The 19,102-nt window shown below is 36.6% G+C and overlaps 1 protein-coding gene across 1 annotated transcript; it reads right to left on the bottom strand.

The window, feature by feature from the left end:
- Positions 1-1,017: 1,017 nt before the first annotated feature.
- On the bottom strand, positions 1,018-19,102 carry LOC136261612 (phenylalanine-4-hydroxylase-like). Its single transcript, XM_066055639.1, has 10 exons — positions 18,886-19,102; positions 16,902-17,082; positions 16,427-16,515; positions 16,307-16,374; positions 11,581-11,631; positions 10,685-10,783; positions 10,381-10,633; positions 8,773-8,925; positions 5,699-5,832; positions 1,018-1,287 (listed from the first exon to the last, which is right to left on the bottom strand). Exons 1-10 carry the CDS (start codon positions 18,985-18,987, stop codon positions 1,134-1,136), a joined length of 1,284 nt encoding a protein of 427 aa, XP_065911711.1. The 5' UTR covers positions 18,988-19,102; the 3' UTR covers positions 1,018-1,133.

Below are 19,102 nucleotides of genomic sequence, written 5' to 3'. Positions count from 1 at the left end.
GTGGTCATTGTAGGTGCACAATCCTGTCATGCATGGGTAGCGTGTATTTGGTTGCACGCTTATTTCTACAGGTAAATTTAATGTGATATGGAATGATATATATTTTCATGTGCATGTGTGGACAATTTTATTCTTGCATCAAATGTGGGGGACTAAATACAGAGATATAAAATTACTTTTTGTTGTTGAAACCAAAAGCATAGTCTGATATGGCTTCCTTAATTGTTTTACATACCCATTTCAAGCATTGTACAACTTAAGCAGTGGACCATGTATATTGCCACTTTGTGCATTAAGGGTCAAATTTTACTGAACCTCCGAAGCTTAAGCTTCTTGTCAGAAAGCTATACCAAAGCTTAAAGCTTTGTTACTTATGTCATGCTAGTAATTAATGATCACAACTGATCGGTATACACAATTCTATTACAAATGATATGCCACAATTTGTCAATTTTAGTTGTCATGCTTCCAGGAAGCACATGAATGTTTATTAGACATGCCAGGTTAATTATGAAGCTTTGGTGAAGTAAAACTACCTTCAAAGGTTTAAAAGTATCCAAAGCTTTCAAAAGTTTGCTTGTCCCAGCCCTATATGCATATCTGTGCATGGTCAAAAGCATGGATGACAGAAACAAATGTTGAAGTTGAGGGAAAGAAGTCCAGTAGAGCATGCACAACAAAGATTACAACTGTACTACATAACATTTTTTACTAATGGCCAAGAAAAGCAGATATATGCATGGTGTGCAACTGTCATGTTGAGTGTTTCGTGAATAACTAAATAGTAAGCTTCCGTATTGTATGCATTTAAGCTCTCTAATGTTGTATGAAGTGTTAAATTTCTGTATACTGCACAGGCATGCATGCATGGCTGTTTATCATGTTCATACGTATAAGCTTACTGCATGTACACTGGAACTTAAATATGCTTAAGACATATAAAATGGGAACAGAAATGTACCCATGCACACAACACAGGCATGTGGCAGAACATGCAGTCTCTCAACTGATTCAATCTCAGACTAACAACAGAAGAGCATAGTGACATAGTTACAGTTTCATAAATGACAAATAATACAGTATAAAAATATGCTAAATATATTCCACTTCCACACTGAGAAAGAAAAATAAATTCAAATTTTTTGTAGTGCTTTGTGTAACATTTCTACATCAGCTTGAATGCTACTGGTCAGTTTAGTAAATGACCGGTTGTCCAGCTCTTCCACACTTTGGTTATAAGGATTATAATGCAAGGTGAATGGCTTTGGGATGGTGGCTGCAAAAGCCCTATATATACATAATAACAAATACCATCTAATCTAGTGTGAATTTCCAAAATAATTAAGTCTTTCACACTTAACAACAATGCTAGAATTAACATAGCAAGCATGCAACATTAAAATAACAATATCTTTAATATCCCTACTAGCTAGTTAGTCATTAAAGATCTCCCATTTTAAGTGCATTCAGTTTACAAAATCAAATCTGGCTAACCTATATAAATTACTAGTATTTTAAAAAATTGTAAATTTAAAAATGAAGTAGGGATCTATACAACAAAAAGTAGTGAAACAAGAGATGAATGATGGTATTACAGCATAGCTCAGTGGGAAAGTCCCTATTTTGGCATTGAGCAAAATAATATTTTTATAGCTAATGTGCCAAAAGTAGGGACTTTCCCACCGAGCTACATCATTCATCTCTTGTTTTGTTGCATAGATCCCTACTTCGTTTTTAAATTTACAATTTTTAAAATACTAGTTTGTTTAGCTTTTGTTGTAGCACAGCCTAGCTAGCTGCAATGTAACTTGTGACTGTTCTATTAGAATATCATACATGACTGTTGTATTAGAGTATATCTTGAGTCAGCCAAGAGATGTGCAGCTAGTTAGCAATATATAAGGGGTGAGGTCATTTTGTTTACTGTTAAGTAAACAGCTAGCTAGATTGTTAAGAGGTGTGGTCTCCGTATTTTATCGCTATTAGTCCACCTAGATCTTTAATTGAAGGGCGTGGCCACAAACCTATCGTGAACTTGCACTATGCTTGCACATATCTAGTCTTATAGTAGCGCCAGGACTGAAGCGCTTCTGAAATCCAGCTCTGAAATAATTCTGTGGCATCTATATATGTTGCTGAAAGAATGTGTTGATATGGAAAATTAATGCCTCGATATGGTTTTGTTGGATGAAGAAGAAGACAAGCAGCCTGATTGAGGATAAAAGAAAAGACAAGGTGCAGAGGGCCTACACTTGTCAGAACCCCAAAAGGCACATCTCACTGGTGAGTTTGTTATGGTGGCGTAAAATGGTGGCCGTGCACTGTTTTGTTTGGCTTCTAGCTTTGCGACTGTGGTCAGTGAGGCAGTGAGACTAAAATTTGAATTTTGGCGATTTAAAAAAAAATTCTATATCCAGCCACCCATAAGTGTTTTGTTATATTTAATGCTGTTTTATACATTATATGGACTAGTACTATTCTGTAAAGGTGATTTTCATCATGTGAAATGTAGAGGTGTACCGATATGGGTTTTTGGCATGTACCGATATCCGATATTGATGCCACCAAAAGAAGCCGATAACCGATACTCGATCCGATATTTGCATTATAGTTAAAGTGTACATTTACCTACCCTACAACAACATGCGCATGTATTTATTGCCATACTCTGCCTGTGGTGGTATACAGCTTGGGTTTATATTGTACAATCCAGACAATTAGGCACCCACAAACATTTTTATGTATACTCCCATGAAGCTTTATATGGATGTTACTACATCACTCCACATTCTAATGGCTTGTGAGAAAGCTGGTACAGCAAGCTTCCTTGATTATCCCGTGACCCTTTTTTTTATTACAAGGTACTCTATAACTGCTTCATTTGTAAAAACTGTAATAAGCTTTGCAGTAACAGACACTAGAATCGCGTGTATTTATATGGCTTCTCGTGGCGTAGTGCTTGTTTCAGAGTGAACAATAAGCCACTGGCACTAAAGAGCCACATGAATAACGTAGAAAATGCACAATCAGTTTATGTACAAACTATTGTCCTGTATAAATATCGGTAGCAATATCGGTCCTCCTGCTGTTCTGTACCGATCCGATATTGGTAAAAATTACTATATTGGTGGCCGATATTATAGCCGATCCGATTATCGGTACACCTCTAGTGAAATGTCTCTAGGATGATTTTTAAAGGTGGGATTTTGGGCGGCACGTGAAATTTTCAAGGCGATTCCTACTTAAACGGTACGGTATATATATATACATATATGATTAAAAGTGAAGTAGGGATGTGCTATAAAGTATACATGGCCATAGTTATATGTTGGAAAATACTTTGTCTTGTAGTTATAATTCATCCAAGAAATTACCCACATATAGCATACAGTATACGATCATGTCTCTCTTGTTTCACTACTTTCAGCACATCTCATTTATCATCTGTGATATCTTAGTAGTAGCTAATTTACTAAAGCTAAGTTCACATCAATAAGATTATAATTCACTTTAATTCACACTCTGAAAGTATTACAAACAGCACACATTTATATAGTCAAGAGAATGTTCTAGAACTACAAAGGAAATTAAAAGTTACTACAATAAGTATCAAGTACAAGAAACTAAAAATAGCTAATTTTAGTCATGAACATTAGTCTACATACTTACAGATTATTGTCTCTATATAGCTCAAAGTCTACAATACCACATCATCAATAATTTTTAAATACACTGATTTGCAAATTATCATTCAGTATGATAGTACTGTATAGTAGGGACCACAAAGGTGTAGGTGTGGCCCATGAAAACATCACCCAAAAACCAGCCTTATTTTTCCCTGATGATGATGAAGCAGTATTGGTTAGGTAAAACTAAGTCCAAGAAAGCCTTCAGATCGATCTGGAATGTTTTCAATAAGTTGCTATGAATTTAAAAAAAAAATGGAATTTTCTACTGACTGACTGATGCCTTCAGACAAGCATATAACTTGATAACGGCTAAGGCTATGGGCTTGATTTTTTCACTGTTCGACGTTGCTTCAGCCGGAAACGTGCCTTTTGGCATACCGTAGTACATACAGTGCATTCTTCATGGACTTACCAGTGTCCTCCTTTGTGTCCCATTCATCTTTGCTGACAGCGAAAGGTGTCGATCTGGCGGTAGCACATGATTGCTTTCCTTCGTAATGGAAATCATTTGTACCTTTCATAGTGGCTACTTTGATTGCAGAGGTGCTTTTCAAACAGTTTTTGATTTGTAATGCTGTGTAATGGGTTGAACATAGCTGACAACGAAGCGTAATGGATACTTCAGTTTTCAGATGATAATTGATAGCTGGGGTGTGTGGCACCATTTCTTTCTTTTGATGCGGTATGTGTGGGTTCACCAGTCATAATTTTATTTTACAAAAGAAGTTAACAATCAAGTCCACAAAAAATTTGGAATTTTCAACTAGAGTAGGTACCATAGCACATCGATAAAAAGTACTGAAACAAGCTGAGTAGTGCACGATATTAAATCACAGTAAAACAATAAGAAGTGTTATATCCCTACTGTGCTCAAGATACCATAATGGAAATGCACAGTAGGGATATAATACTTCTTATTGTTTTACTGTGTTTTAATATCATGCACTACTCCAGCTTGTTTCAGTACTTTTTATCGATGTGCTATGGTCCCTACTCTAGTTGAAAATTCTAAATTTTTTGTGTGCTTGTATATAACATAATTATAGATATAGGTAAAATAAATAATATTAGTATTCTCAGAAGCATCTATAGTGAAATTTTAAACAAGTTGCCAAAAACATGGTTTTGGTCAGCCTGCCTGAGTCAAAACCAGAGGTTAAATAAAATGACAATAACAAACATAGCCTTTGAGGTTCCAATGAATGTATGCTCTATTTGGCTTGTTTTTACTTTTAAAATTCTTCTTGTCTTTGTGAACTATGCTGAAGAATTAGTTTTCATACTATCAGTTTCTTGCAGGTACATAACACAGGTGCCATGAAGTTATTTGAAAAGTTCAGCTTAAGGGAGTGGACAGCTTTACTAATACGTTTCACTACAAAATTCTGAGCATTGTGACCTGGATTTATCACAGGAAATAGCAAAACACAAAACCTATGACAGTGAGATACTCTAAAAGCCGTAAAGCAACAGTTTAGTAGGTAATTATGCATTCTGCAGTATAAAATATTAGAATTTTGATGGCAGCATTTGGGGACTTCATTTTGTTTTAGTACTGTACAGTACCTTATATATACCACATGATTAAAATTAAAAAGAGAGTGTCTAAGTGAAACATGGAAAATCACAAAAGTAACAACTCATGGAGTTTGAAAAATGAAGGCTTACAAATATTATGAACTCTCTTAATGCATCTAAACAAGCCCCAAGCCATGATTAAAATCAGTCAGACACCATGAATGCATTCAAATTTCAGTGTCATTGGCTTTGGTCCACTTTTAAAACTCACCTGTTATAAATTAAAACTTGTATAGTTTTTCAAGAAAATAGGAATGTTCATTTTGGCTTTATCAATTCAATAAGTTTGGTCTGAGACTATACTTAATCGTCACACATATACTCTAGTACAACCATACTGTATAATTACTAAATCAGTTTGCACCATTCATGGCTACCATAACTATAATCATGTTCTTAGAGTAAACATCATAATTATAGTAACGGCTTACTTTAACTTCTCTTGAGCACTTGCAAAACTGTCAGCAAGAAAATACACTGGTTGCATTTCCAACATGGGATAGTCTTGTAATACAATCTTTTCAGGTTCAAATGGTAATACAGATGGTTTATCTGTCAAGCAATGCTACATAAGTGAAACATAATCATAATTTGTGTAAAATACCAAACAAGTATGAGGAATTGACTGAAGTGTATAGTGATTAAATGTTCACTAGTATATCTGCAGGTGTAGGCAACCTCCCTTGTTTCTTTACTTTTTATTCTATGATTCCTAATTGAACTTAAAATTCCTAATTTTAAAACTGGGAGCGTGCCTGGTTTACTGAAATTGTTTTTATAAAAGTGTGTGTGTGTACCTATCTATCTACCTATCTACCTATCTACCTATCTATGTTTGTCCGTACGCACCCACGTGAGCAAAATTGTTAAATGGTGAAAGCAGCTTTTACGTAAGAAATAAAAGCAAAATGAAGGCTGTACTAAACTTCCGCACAGGTAAACTTTGCTCTGAAGTGGTTTCTTTTCGGCAGTCTGAAATATGGGTGTGGCAAGTCTTCTCAGACTTTGTGAATTGCCTTCCCTTTGGGTTTTACAGGCAGTTACCAATTGAGGAACAACAGTTCTAGCCTCGTAGACTACCAGGAATAGCCTATCTCTTTGAGTTGGGAAGGGGGGCGTATCCCATACGTACGTGTACAAAAATGAAAAGCAGCCCTGAGGCTTTGTCAAGAGAATTTGTGGGAAAAACAAAACAGTCAAACTATAAAACAGTTTAGAATGTGCGTAATATGTTGTTAAAAGCGGTTTGTTTAAGAAGCGCTTCCTTAACAGTGCATAGCAATGCAATTGAAGAATTTCATGAATTACGAAATCTGAGAATTACAATAAATTAATAATGTATTATTGCACACCAAAAACGTATTGGTTAATTCCAGATGAGATAGCTAGCTGCATGGCGCCTGGTTTTTAGAAGTAGCATAACATCAACTTGTTCCTTATACGTACTTGTTTGTTTACTTTTTGTAACATTATTATGACCAGTGAACATGTGCATACCTCTTCAAAAGAAAGTATGATGCCACAGTTAATGTTTTCATCTGAATCCGCGCCCCATGTATGCAGCTATTAATTATGAAATGACTCAAAAGTGAAGTGGCCATTACGCTTCTCTTTCAGCTACAGTGAAACCTCACTTAGTGGCCACCTCATTAATAAGGCCACCTCGTTATAGTGGCCAGGTCCAGAAAGTCCAGATGTATCTTCCATACTATTCCATTGATTTAATTTTCATTAATAGGGTCACCTCAGGCCTGTGGCCACATACAGCAGGACCAAACTGGTAAAGCTAACACAATTTTCCCTCAATAAAGGGGCCAGTTGAGCAGGCAATCAAGGTATCACTGCAAAAGTTGCTGCTCCTAAGTACCTAATTTCGCAGCCAAAAGCCATACCTATAAATTCTGACAATATACTTCATGCTTTTACCAGCCATTATGCTTGGAATATTCTTGTGATGGAACTCATAGAGTATTTATGCCAATTGTAAATTGCTGTTACAGCAACTATCCAGGTGTTTGTTTGTCGAAACCTTGATAATAAGGCCACTTTGTTTTATGGCTGTATTAATGAGCTTCTCACTAATAGGGCCACCTCACTAATAGGGCCACTTATCATGGGTCCCATAGGTGGCCCTATTATTGAGGTTTCACTGTATGTTCAACCTGTTACATAGCGCTGCAAATGAAGAACAGCAGGAGAAATGCCTCTGCAATCAATCTAGCCACCACAAAAAATATGGACGATTTGCATGCCCCAACTACCAATTACTGACTCGAAAAAAGTGAACTAATTGGCCATTATGCATACTGCTGTATGCCAAAAAGCACATCTAGGTACAAAGTGATGTCAAACAATGAAAAAATCAAGCCTGTAGCCTTAACCATTATCAAGTTATATTTGTCTGAAGACATCAGGCAGGCAATTAGTCAGTCAGTAGAAAATTCCATGGAATAATATATTTTAAAAAATTATAGCTATCTATTGGAAGCATTTAAGGTAGTACTGAAGACACTTTTGGGCTTAAACAATACTGCTAAGGTGCCAGGATGGTATTGTAAAGCTGGTTTCTGCCGGGATGAAATTTTTGGCTGGTAAAACCCAAACCTCCATGATCCCAGTACTATGCATCCAATTATATTGTCACACTAATTACCTTACAAAAAGAATTTCATGTAAGATATCTCTACTTGCATGATTCTAAAATGCTTCACTGCTCATGTGTTTATGTACTTTGAACCCTATAAGTTACTGAACTTGAATCCAATTTAAAAATGACTGTACAATTAGAGCATTTACATAAATGAGTCAGTAATTTTCATTAATTATTGCATTGATGTTTTATCATAAAGTTACACATTTCTCGTGTCTTAATATGTATAAATATAACAACAGACCTTTTGAGTACAGACATGAAGCCATTATTGGATTGAGCAACATGTGGAAGCCTACTGGCAACTCCAAAATGCATAAGCACCATTGGGACTGACACACAAAGTTTTGGGGGTACATAGTTACCAGTCATCTAAATTGTGAGAATATAATTATTTTCTCAGAGACACAAGCATCACTTCACTGGGTGATTTGTTGGGATATGTTACTTGCTGGGATAGAAGGTTTTTACTATGTCAACAGAGGCCATTATATATGTAGCATGGAAACTGATCTCACATCTGACATGGCAATAGTGAAACAGAATGATTTGCAAGTACTGAATAAGTCCAGATTGTTGTGCAAGTCATACTTCATGTGTCATCACCAAGATGTATGTTGTTACATTCAGTGGTCTACACATTGATTCTTAATTCAGTAGAGTACTGACATTACACCATCAAAGCAATTTTCCAGTTGATAAACCCCATTAAATTTTGCTTTAAACACTTTGTTCCATTGGCTACCATACATTTCAAGACCTCTAATATACATCTGGATGCAATATCTAATCAAATCAGAACTATGCTATGCACATTTAATTTCTCTTATACTAAAAAGGGCATACAATAACTACCTGAAGTTCTCCAAAAGAAGACAACAGTCCTGCACCATATGCTTTCCTCTGTCCATTTTCTTTGCACACACCAAACTCAATTGTAAACCAGTAAAACGTTGCCAATTTTTTAACATAGTCATCAGGTGCACCTAAACTTGCTAATCCAATTTCCTGCATGCAACACAATGACACTATTACATCATCAAACACTAACATAAATACAACTATAAATATTCCACTTGACTTTTCACTTATAAAAGTCTCCCAACAAGCTTCAGACAAATCAAAAGGGCTTAAAGTGTATAACTACTGAGTTTTATATGAATATCAATAGGACATACAACTACCAAGACTGTCAACAGTTAGCTAACATGTTAAGAATCAAGACACACGGTAGTGTGTGTCATGTGGCCAAGAAAGCCAGCATACCACACTGTCAGGAAGAAAGAAAATGGCATTTTCACACATGCATAGCTCCATGGCCCTTCTCCAAATTAAAGCATACCATTATAGCTGTCCTCCAGGTAGGTAGGTAGGTAGGATAGGACACACAGAAAACTTGATTACATTTGTACTAACTTTTTGCAACATAATTTTTTTTCTTTTATCTCTTAAGTCATAGGGGTCTATGGGGCTTCAATTTATTTTCACACTTTTCAACAATTGTTATAAAATGCAAACGTGCAACTTGATTGCCACGAACTTTGGCGCAAAAATGAAGAGTGAATTAATGTTATATGTTTGCTATGAATCTGATAAATATCCACAAAGTTATGAGTGTAACAAAAGATCAAACTTTGCTCACAGCTACAGGATAAACCGAGCATGAGAATAATTTGAAAATCAGTGTGTCAATAGGCTGATCATCGTAGGAGTGCCTTTTGATGGTTAAAAAAGCAATTGAGGTATAGCTACAGAGTTATAAACCAGAAACTAAACAAGTATAAAATTGTGGATCAAGATACTCAGTCACCGTGGGGTAAAAAGGTGCACAAGAAATGTCGAAAAAATTTTACCAGGGTTCAAACCAGGGACCTCCATACCTAACATCCACATCCTTAACCACTGAACCATTAATCATTGCTATCTTGGCTGTTTGTCTCACTTAATTTCTACTTTATAAATGAATATTCTAGTCTAAATCTGCTTGTTGGTAAACATTTACAATTTCATACATCTACCAACGGTTGAAAAGTGAGAACATTCTATGTGCATTCTATCAGAAGTCCTCAAAAATAATGTGCACTCTATTAGGGTATTACAATAATATTAACAAATATTGTAATACAATATCTGTCTTCAGTAATCATCATTGTGTCTGTATAGATAAGAAGAGATATGAGTATAAACAAACCCCAAAGTCAGCCATAGGCTGGTTTTTGGGCCTTTTAAAGTACAAAAGAAGTGAAATCCACATAAAAAAACAGCCAAGCTGTATAGGCATTATTAAAATTTACATCATTGCAGCCATTTCTTGGCTGCCACCATTGATTATACAACTTTTTCACCCAAGCTTATAAAGGCCGCACCATTTCTTCACAGCTTGGTTGTTTTTGTGTGGATTACTTTACAGCTACAGTAAATCTGTATCACATCATAAGTTAGTCTATAAACAAGTAGATATACCTGAGAGAAACTAGCAAAAGTAGGATCAGCAAGCAATGGCACATGTCCTATCATCTCATGACAGACATCAGGTTCAGGTGTGTAATATGGCTGGGAAGAGTGTCGGATGTACTGGGTACAAGGGAACACACGGAATGCTAGTGCTGATAAAAAATCTCGTGATGACAACAGACCAGCCACTGGCCGAAGCTGAAAACCACTACACTTTTTAAGGTATTTAGAAACTGTCTCTAACTGGGGAATATTATCTTCACTGTAATCAAACAGAACTACAATTACACCAAACAAGCCAAAATCAACTTACCAAAATCCGCAATTCTTTACAAGATGAGAGAAATTGCTATTGTATTGACGACAGGCATGAGTTGGGTGTAGTTTTGTGAGTTCCTGGAATATCAGTCTCCTTTACAATAAAAAAACAATGTACACATAAGACATGCAATCAAAGATTCCTATTATTTTTTTACTGAAAGCCCTACTAATCATCAAACCTGAAGATTTGATTTGATTGTGATACAGTTGACAGTTTTACAGACAAATTGACAATGTTGATGTTAGCTAGTCTTAAAATTCTTTATTACGTATGCAAGGGAAGAGTCTAAAAATAAAAAAAAACACAGGTAACTTGTCAGCCTGAGTACTATTATTTGAGTGGAGGTTGGATAACTAGAGCCAAAGGCTACCAGAGTTCTGAAACAAGCCATGAGAGATAATAAATTATGTAATCATTTGTTCTAAGATAAGTAAACTTTAAACTCTATCACTTATACACTAGACCATGTTCAAGTACTCTAATTGAAGTTTGAATCTCCACATAATATTACTATTACGATGTATGTAGGGATGAGAGAGTTGGGTCAAGAGACAAATACAGCACAAGAGTGCTGCATTAGTCTGTATTCCTCATCATGGAAACTTTATTTATACAACTAAGTAAACAATGTATAAGTGTTATATTGTGCTTCTTGGTCATCTTCTTTGGAGTGTCCATCTTGAGCACGTACAAAAATGAAAACTTTCCAACATATTTAAGCAATTCTTAGCACTAATTAACTAAATATAAGATCAATATAACATAATTTGTGACTTAAAACCATAAGATAATAAGACCTTTAGCTACTAGATCACCGGTTACACGGTGGGTATTGTAATGTGCATGCATAATACCAAATGAATAGTGTTTATATCATGTGTTTATACCATGTCTGAATCTCTTCTGTTGTATATTCCACAGTAGGGATAGGTTGACCCCTGCAATAGAGACCAACACATTAACACACAAAGACAATCAGTTTGGTCAGACTGATTCCATGAGGCAGATCATCAGGACTGCCTAGTAGTCTTGTACACTTAGTTATCAGTGAGAGTTTGGTCTCTAACTTAACAGCATGCACACTGTGTGGAATTACATAACAAATAAACTTGTGCAGTGATGTCAGGTAATAGCATATAAACAGACTGGTGATTGTTATTATTATTGGTTGTTGTAATCTAATACTAGTATATTTTAAAAACATATTAATTTAAAAATGAAGTAGGGATCTAAGTGATAAAAGTAGCGAGATATAAGAGATAAAGAATGGTATTACAGCATAGCTCGGTGGGAAAATCCCTATATTGGCATGTTATAACAATTATTTTGTTGAATGCCAAAGTAGGGATTGTCCCACCTAGCTATGCTGTAATATCATTATTCATCTATTACTTTTATCATTTGGATCTCTACTTCATTTTAAAAATAATATATTGATCACTTTTTGTTATAGCATACAGCTATACAAGTGTGACTGTTCTATTAGGGTGACTGTTGTATTAGAGTATCAGTCTCTAGCCTACAAAGACTGAAGTATGTGGTCACTATTACTTATTTTCACTGTGCTTCACCTCGTGCTTTATTAGCATCTTGGCTGTGTGCTTCGTGTTTTATTTTTCATATAGCACTTGTGGCAATGCTTTAAATGATTTATGTGAACTTTCTAGTGGTAGCTGGCAGCCATACACAAGGACTCATAATTACGTAACATGCATTGCACGAATTATTAACAGCCTGAATGCACACAAACTAGTTTCTCACGCGTAGTTCACCATAGTTTGGCATGGTAGACGTTCATCGCGTATTTTGACAGGTTTTGGTCACAACCCACAATCGATTCTATTGTGACACATGGTGAAGTATTTCTGTGATATCTCCAGGACTTGTCTGTTTACATTAACAAACATAACAATAATGTTACCTTCTCCTACCCATCATCGAAGTATTTAGATATGTATATAAAAGCAATCCAGTAGTAGAACTCGTATTTGCTGGGGTGATTGACCATTCAGCACGGCGCAGGCTATCAGCTTGCACCAGCTTGGATGATTAGTCACACTGACGTGGGCGCCATGGGCTATTAGCCTGCACTAGAGCACATGGGCAACTGTGCTTTATTGTCCACAAAGAGTGCTTTAATCCCACACTTTGGGCAATAAAGCACTGTTTGCCCTAAAGTATACTTTATGAAATTTAAAGTACACTTTCCCTTTTGATCTCGCCCACGCAAAGTTCTATTAATTAACTTATAAATGAAAATTCTAGCTTAAATCTAAACATTTGTAATGTTGCAGATCTACCAATCAATAAAGCCATTTCTTGGCTGTCACCTTTGATTTCACAACTTTTTCACCAAAGCTTTTTAGGCTGCACCATTTTTCACAGCTTGGCTGTTTTTGTGATAATAAATACAGCTATAAACTATGTGGTCTCCACACTCAATTGGTATTGATCAATAATGGGTGGGTCTTGAGCCTATTGTTGAAGTTACAGGCATCTACCGAGTGTCTAGTATCTTTTACAGTAGCGTGAGCACTTTAAATAATTTTGTGACGTCCAAATATGCTGCTCAAGGAAAGCGTTAAATTGGAAAATTAACACCTCAATGATGACTAGCCTGATTGAGGATAAAAGGAAATACAAGGTGCAGAGAGCATGCACTCGTTGGAGCCCCAAAAAGCACATTCCACTGGTGAGTTTGTTATTGTGGCATATAATGGTGGCCGTACACTGGCCTCCAACCTTGTAGCCATGGTCAGGCAGGCAGGCAGGCAGGCAGGCAGGCAGGCAGGCAGGCAGGCAGGCAGGCAGGCAGGCAGGCAGGCAGGCAGGCAGGCAGGCAGGCAGGCAGGCAGGCAGGCAGGCAGGCAGGCAGGCAGGCAGGCAGGCAGGCAGGCAGGCAGGCAGGCAGGCAGGCAGGCAGGCAGGCAGGCAGGCAGGCAGGCAGGCAGGCAGGCAGGCAGGCAGGCAGACGAAAATTAGAGTTTGAGAAATTTAAAAAAAATTATATATTCAGCCGCCTGTAAGTTTTTTAATGTTATATTTTATGTCAGATGGACTAATATTATTCCATAAAAGCAATTTTTGTAGTGTAAAATGTTTCTATTAAGATGATTTTAAAGGCAGCATTTTAGGCGGTACATGTCATTTATGGACTATCTCCACTTGAACAGTACTACCATACTGTTTGATAATTGTTGTACTGACTGACTTGTGAGTACTTTACAAGCAAACAATAACTGCCATACATTATGACAGAAAGGAGTTAAGTATGTAAAACTCACTAAAGTTGAGGATTCTATCCCAGGAATATGTTGAGAACTTTCTTCAAGCACACATGATGTAAATAACAGGGCTGTAACAAGCAGTCCAGCTAGTCCGGTTTTGGCCGGACTACTTTTCAGCCACTTGGAACTAGGAATTTTTGTTAAACATCAAGATATTCTAATAGAGCAGTCAATGCAATACTCTAATAGAACAGTCAACAATAGAGCAGTCAGCTATAGGTTTCAGTTACTAAGGCCACTCCAAATAAATTCTCTGTTTCCCGTCCTGGACTCAAGCATATTTGCATGCAGGCGGACGGTTCATTTCCATTATTCATTATAAGATTGGCAGCTTTTCAAGCCATTATTTGCCTGGCACAACCATAAAAGCTGCATAAAAGCATGTTTAAGCTTTTCCTTCCTTTTCAAGTTGCAAAATAGCACAAACGTGAAGTTTATGCCAACTTGATAGCGCTGCTGACACGTGATCTGACACTGTTTCAAAATGGCTTTTACTGAGTCTGTTAGTATGCAAGAATAACCAGAAAATAATGGAAAAATACGGAATAATAGAATATTTAGAGCTGACAGTAACTAGATGCGGGCGGTGGACGGGAAACAGAGAATTTATTTGGAGTGGCCTAATCTACAATTTGCATTGATAATTCCAGCCAGAGTTGCTTCCAAATTCATTCTCAGAGGGCTAAATTTTCAAAAAGTTCCTGTGGGAATGCCCACAGTTCCCCCAGTTTGGCATGCTACGTGTAGCCTGACCACTTTTTTGGGCCTTGCTACAGCTTTGAATAAACTGACTGTTCTATTAGAGTATTTTGTTTAAGAAGTAAACAAATGCTCAGTATGCACTAAGTGATAAAAAGCTTTCAACTTTCCAACAAAGGAAAAGTGTTTCACTTTCTGTTTCACTTTCTCTTATCTTCTCAGCACTCTTATACAAGTTATCTTCTTGTCTCCATACACTAATATCATTGAGCATTTACAGAAGCCACTCAGAAAGTATTATTATTCATTGCATGTCAAACTCTCCAGTCAACAAATACACTATGTCCTCTAGTGTTCCAATACAACAGCCAATCTCTAGCCTATACAAGCAACACTATAAAGAAGCACCAGCTCAACAAGTGTAATACTAGCTACGATATATCCTTTATTATTGTAAAGTTACTGACAAATCACACTGATTGTGGTTTTGTATGGTATTAGTGGTAAATATTGTTTGTACTATATTTACCATTATGCTACATCAATGATATCTGAGTCATTCATTTGACTCTATCTTTGTTGAAGACACACAAGATTTCACTAACAAAATGAAACTTGGAAGAAGTCAACATAGATAATAGTGCAATAAAAAACTATTAATTTAAAAAATGAAGTAGGGTTCCAGCGATAAAAAGCAGTGAAACAAGAGATGATGGTAAGTTATGAGAAAAAATTCCTAGCTACTTGGCATTGTAGTAATGTGGGAAAATCCCTACTTGGAATTATTGCACTAGTTTGTAAACTTTTGGTTAGAGCATAGCTATGAAATACACGTGTGGCTGTGACTGCTGTATTAGAGTATCTCAATCTTGCCACTCAGCTATGCAGTAGATAAAACTAATGGACGTGACGCAATGCCTTGTTTTCCTATGGAGCTAGGTTGTTGTTGTGGTGCATTCTGATCATTTGAAGGGGGTGTGGTAATTGTTTTTTAAAGCACAGCTTAGCTACTACAGTCAGTTAAGTACCTCAAATAGTTCCATGGCGTCTAAATACACTCCTTGAAGGAAAGTGTCAATAGGGAAAATTAATGCCTTGGTATGGTTTCCATGAAGAGGATGACCATTTAATTGAAGATAAAAGGAATGGCAAGGCAGACATTCGTCGGAACTACAAAAAGCATATCCCACCAGTGAGTTTGTTGCTGTGGCGTAAAATGGTGGTAATGTGCTGCTTCGGTTGGCCTCTAGCCTTGTGACTGTGGTCAGGAAGGCAGGGCAGGTAGACAAAATTTTGAGTCAGTAGTATGGCAATTAAAAAAAAATTCAATATCTGGATTCCTGTATGTGTTTTCTTGTTTTTAATGCTATAATTGATGCTGAATGGAGTAAGACTATTCCGTAAAGGTGATTTTTGCTATGTATGATATTTCCATGATGGTTTTTAGACACTACTTTTTTAGTGGCACATGCACGTCACTTTGGTGGGAACCCTACTGTTTGATAATTGCAGTTTTAATACGAGCAAGCAGCTTCTTGTTCACTGTCCATTATAACTAAACAGATAATCACATGACCATATATAGCCCCATGCAGTACTAAATTGAACAATAGTTATAAACACATACTGCTTGTAATTGAAAGCAATATCTGCAATCTCTTTCCTTCGTTTACAGTATACAGGATCCTTAACTCCCTACAACAACAAATATTAGTGTCAAATGCACACACATTATCTTAGTTCTCACAGGATGGTCAGAGTTTAACTCATCACCATAATCTATCACTCGAGTGGCAAATTCATCCAGGTCATATATGGTACGTGGAAACCAAAAATCTAAAAGACAATGAGTTATTATTACATGTGGTACTGAGGAGCTTTAGAAACCAAACAACAACGTGGTTTTTACATGTATATGGTTTCATTATCCTTAGATAAATTTCAGATAAATTTCATACAATCCCTGAAAGTTTGGAGGTACACTAACCACTTCCAAGTATGTCTATATTATATGAAATTTAAAAAAAAAAACTAATTTGATCAGATTCTGACAACAGAATTGATTTATATACCACTTGCTTTATGGCACATACACACAACATGACAGTCCCTACCACCCTCACTACCACCCTCACTACCACCCTCACTACTACCCTCACTGCTACCATCAACAACACACAAGCACATATTCCAGCTGTAGCAAAATCATTAATTAAATTTACTTTCATCTGTAGATTTAGATTGCTCCACACTAACAGAAGTCACCAATGGTTTCAGTAATTCCAACAAGTGGTCAGCTTTCTCCTGAGAACATTCACTACAGCTGGTAAAAAAGTCATATTCTTTTCCGGGGTTATCTTTGGATGGTCGAGACTCAATGTGTGTCAAATTTACATCAGCATTCTGGGCATGCAATATTAAATACAATAGTAACAAACTCCACCATATCACAATCTCTAGCTAAATACATACATAGATAGTATACACCAAATTTTGTGCTAATCCAATAAACATTTGTACAGTTAAGACTGAATATTCACATAAAAAAGACTGACCATTATGTTACACCAAGCTTCAAAATCTGTCAGTACATAGAGTAATATCATAAAAGCTCAGAGTAAAGGCCTAAGGGCGGCTCCAGGAATTTTGGTGCTAGGTTTTAAAATTTATATTTTCTGTATTGCATCCTTGTGTGACACTAAAGAACTTGTAAAGTTTGTTTTTCGCATTTAATCGTGAAGTTACTATGTAATGAACAATGACCGACAGTTTTTCATATTTGATCGTAAATTGTCGTACAATGGACGATGACTTACACCTCTCTTGCTAGTGTGGGGCTCACTCAGGCTCGCCCCAATAATACTTAAAGTACTATCTATGCTTGCCAATGGATAATACAGGCATAGGCAATTCAAAGGGACCATGACCCCCCAACCCTGAAAAATAAGTTTTGAAAAATCTTGGGGAAAAGTTGCAGTATAGATTGGCATTATTATTAGCATTTTCATGTTTTTAGCATAAATTTTAGGCTGTTTTCAAACTTTCAAAAAATCCTTCAGATTTCTGGGGCTTCCCCATTCTACTATTATTACAGTCATCAACAATAGTCATGCTGTGCCCTACTTGCCCCCCCCGTAGGTCAGGTCTAGAATTGCCACTGCTCGAAGGGGGGGAGGGGGGGGGGGTGCATGTCTCGAGGCAAATACAGCACTCAGTTTTGCTTCATGTTGTATTAGCCTCTTGTCACGCACTCCTCGTGCAATAATGGAATCTGTCGTAATGTGATGTCATAATTGGAAAAATGGTATATCAGTAGTTAAAGCACTGCTGTACTTGTGTACAGAAAATGCAGATATACCATCACTCATAGAAGGAATGCAGCAAGACTGAATAGAACACGAGTCAATGATAAGGATCATCATATTATAATTTATTATGTCACAACAAGAGTAGAATATCTTAATAAAATATCAGCTCTTTCTGTTGCCAGATTTTACTTTCATGGACATGCCCTTTTTATAGCCAAGCTATGTTTGTATGCATGGAGGATTTCTACATTATATAGTTTTGTGAATCAATACATACAATGATGGATGTACTCATAATATCATGCATGTATATGTGTGTTCCAACTTAATTGTGCGACATGCAGCAGCTGTTGTGATATACTGCCTTATATCGTAAAAGACTAGTAGTTACTTTGATGTATATGGTGTCATATACAGCTTACATAAGCTCACCACATAATGCCAACATTGCACATTTCGTATTAAATTTTCACTTAATTGATTTTGCTGCATTTGCCATTTGCCACTTCTTTTTAGACAAAGGAACACCTTGCTGGACTGTGGTAGTTAACTACTAGGTAATAACTACCATACTGCTACAGTAAATTCTTTGAAGTACGGCTTCACAACTTTAGCTAGTTAGCTAATACCAACGTGACCTTATAGCTGTAGCTATTAATGAACATGACCAGCATACTTGGTCACTCCAGATATGGCTGCCAGTGACTTTCAAGGATGCAACCTCTTTTTACAGCCAAGCCGGCTGTTTTTCAGTGCATGGAGGTGATGTATTCCATACACTACATGACAATCTATGTAGCTAGCTACTAGCTATGGAATTGCATGGACGTTCAAAAATCACAGATTACAGCCATGCAAGTATGTCTGGTATGGTTCGCGCATGAACTCTGCAACTTACTATAAACTGTTGCAACGCTTCCACGAGTGCACCTTTCTTGTCTAACAGTGAGAAAATGACGAAGAGATCAGACGAGTGTCCTGTTCTTGGCCCCGTTTCCATTTCAAATATTCTTTTCTCACAGCACAATACTACTTTCCTTCCTCTTAATGAAGCTGGTTGTAACTTGTAATGCTTCAAATTCCAGATGTCAAAATAATCGTGTTACGATTAAATT

The sequence above is a fragment of the Dysidea avara genome, chromosome 7 (genome assembly GCF_963678975.1).
Source record: "Dysidea avara chromosome 7, odDysAvar1.4, whole genome shotgun sequence".
Taxonomy (NCBI): domain Eukaryota; kingdom Metazoa; phylum Porifera; class Demospongiae; order Dictyoceratida; family Dysideidae; genus Dysidea; species Dysidea avara.
The sequence above is the reverse complement of the archived record's forward strand: the minus strand, read 5'-3'. Positions and strand labels throughout refer to the sequence as shown.

Coding starts and splice junctions, on each gene's coding strand:
- LOC136261612 (XM_066055639.1), bottom strand. CDS start 18,987: ATGGAAACGGGGCCAAGAACAGGACACTCGTCTGATCTCTTCGTCATT. Junction 11,632..16,306: donor ATTGCTTTCAATTACAAGCA/GTATGTGTTTAT, acceptor TCTCTATTGCAG/GGGTCAACCTATCCCTACTG. Junction 5,833..8,772: donor CTTCTTTTGGAGAACTTCAG/GTAGTTATTGTA, acceptor TCACTTATGTAG/CATTGCTTGACAGATAAACC.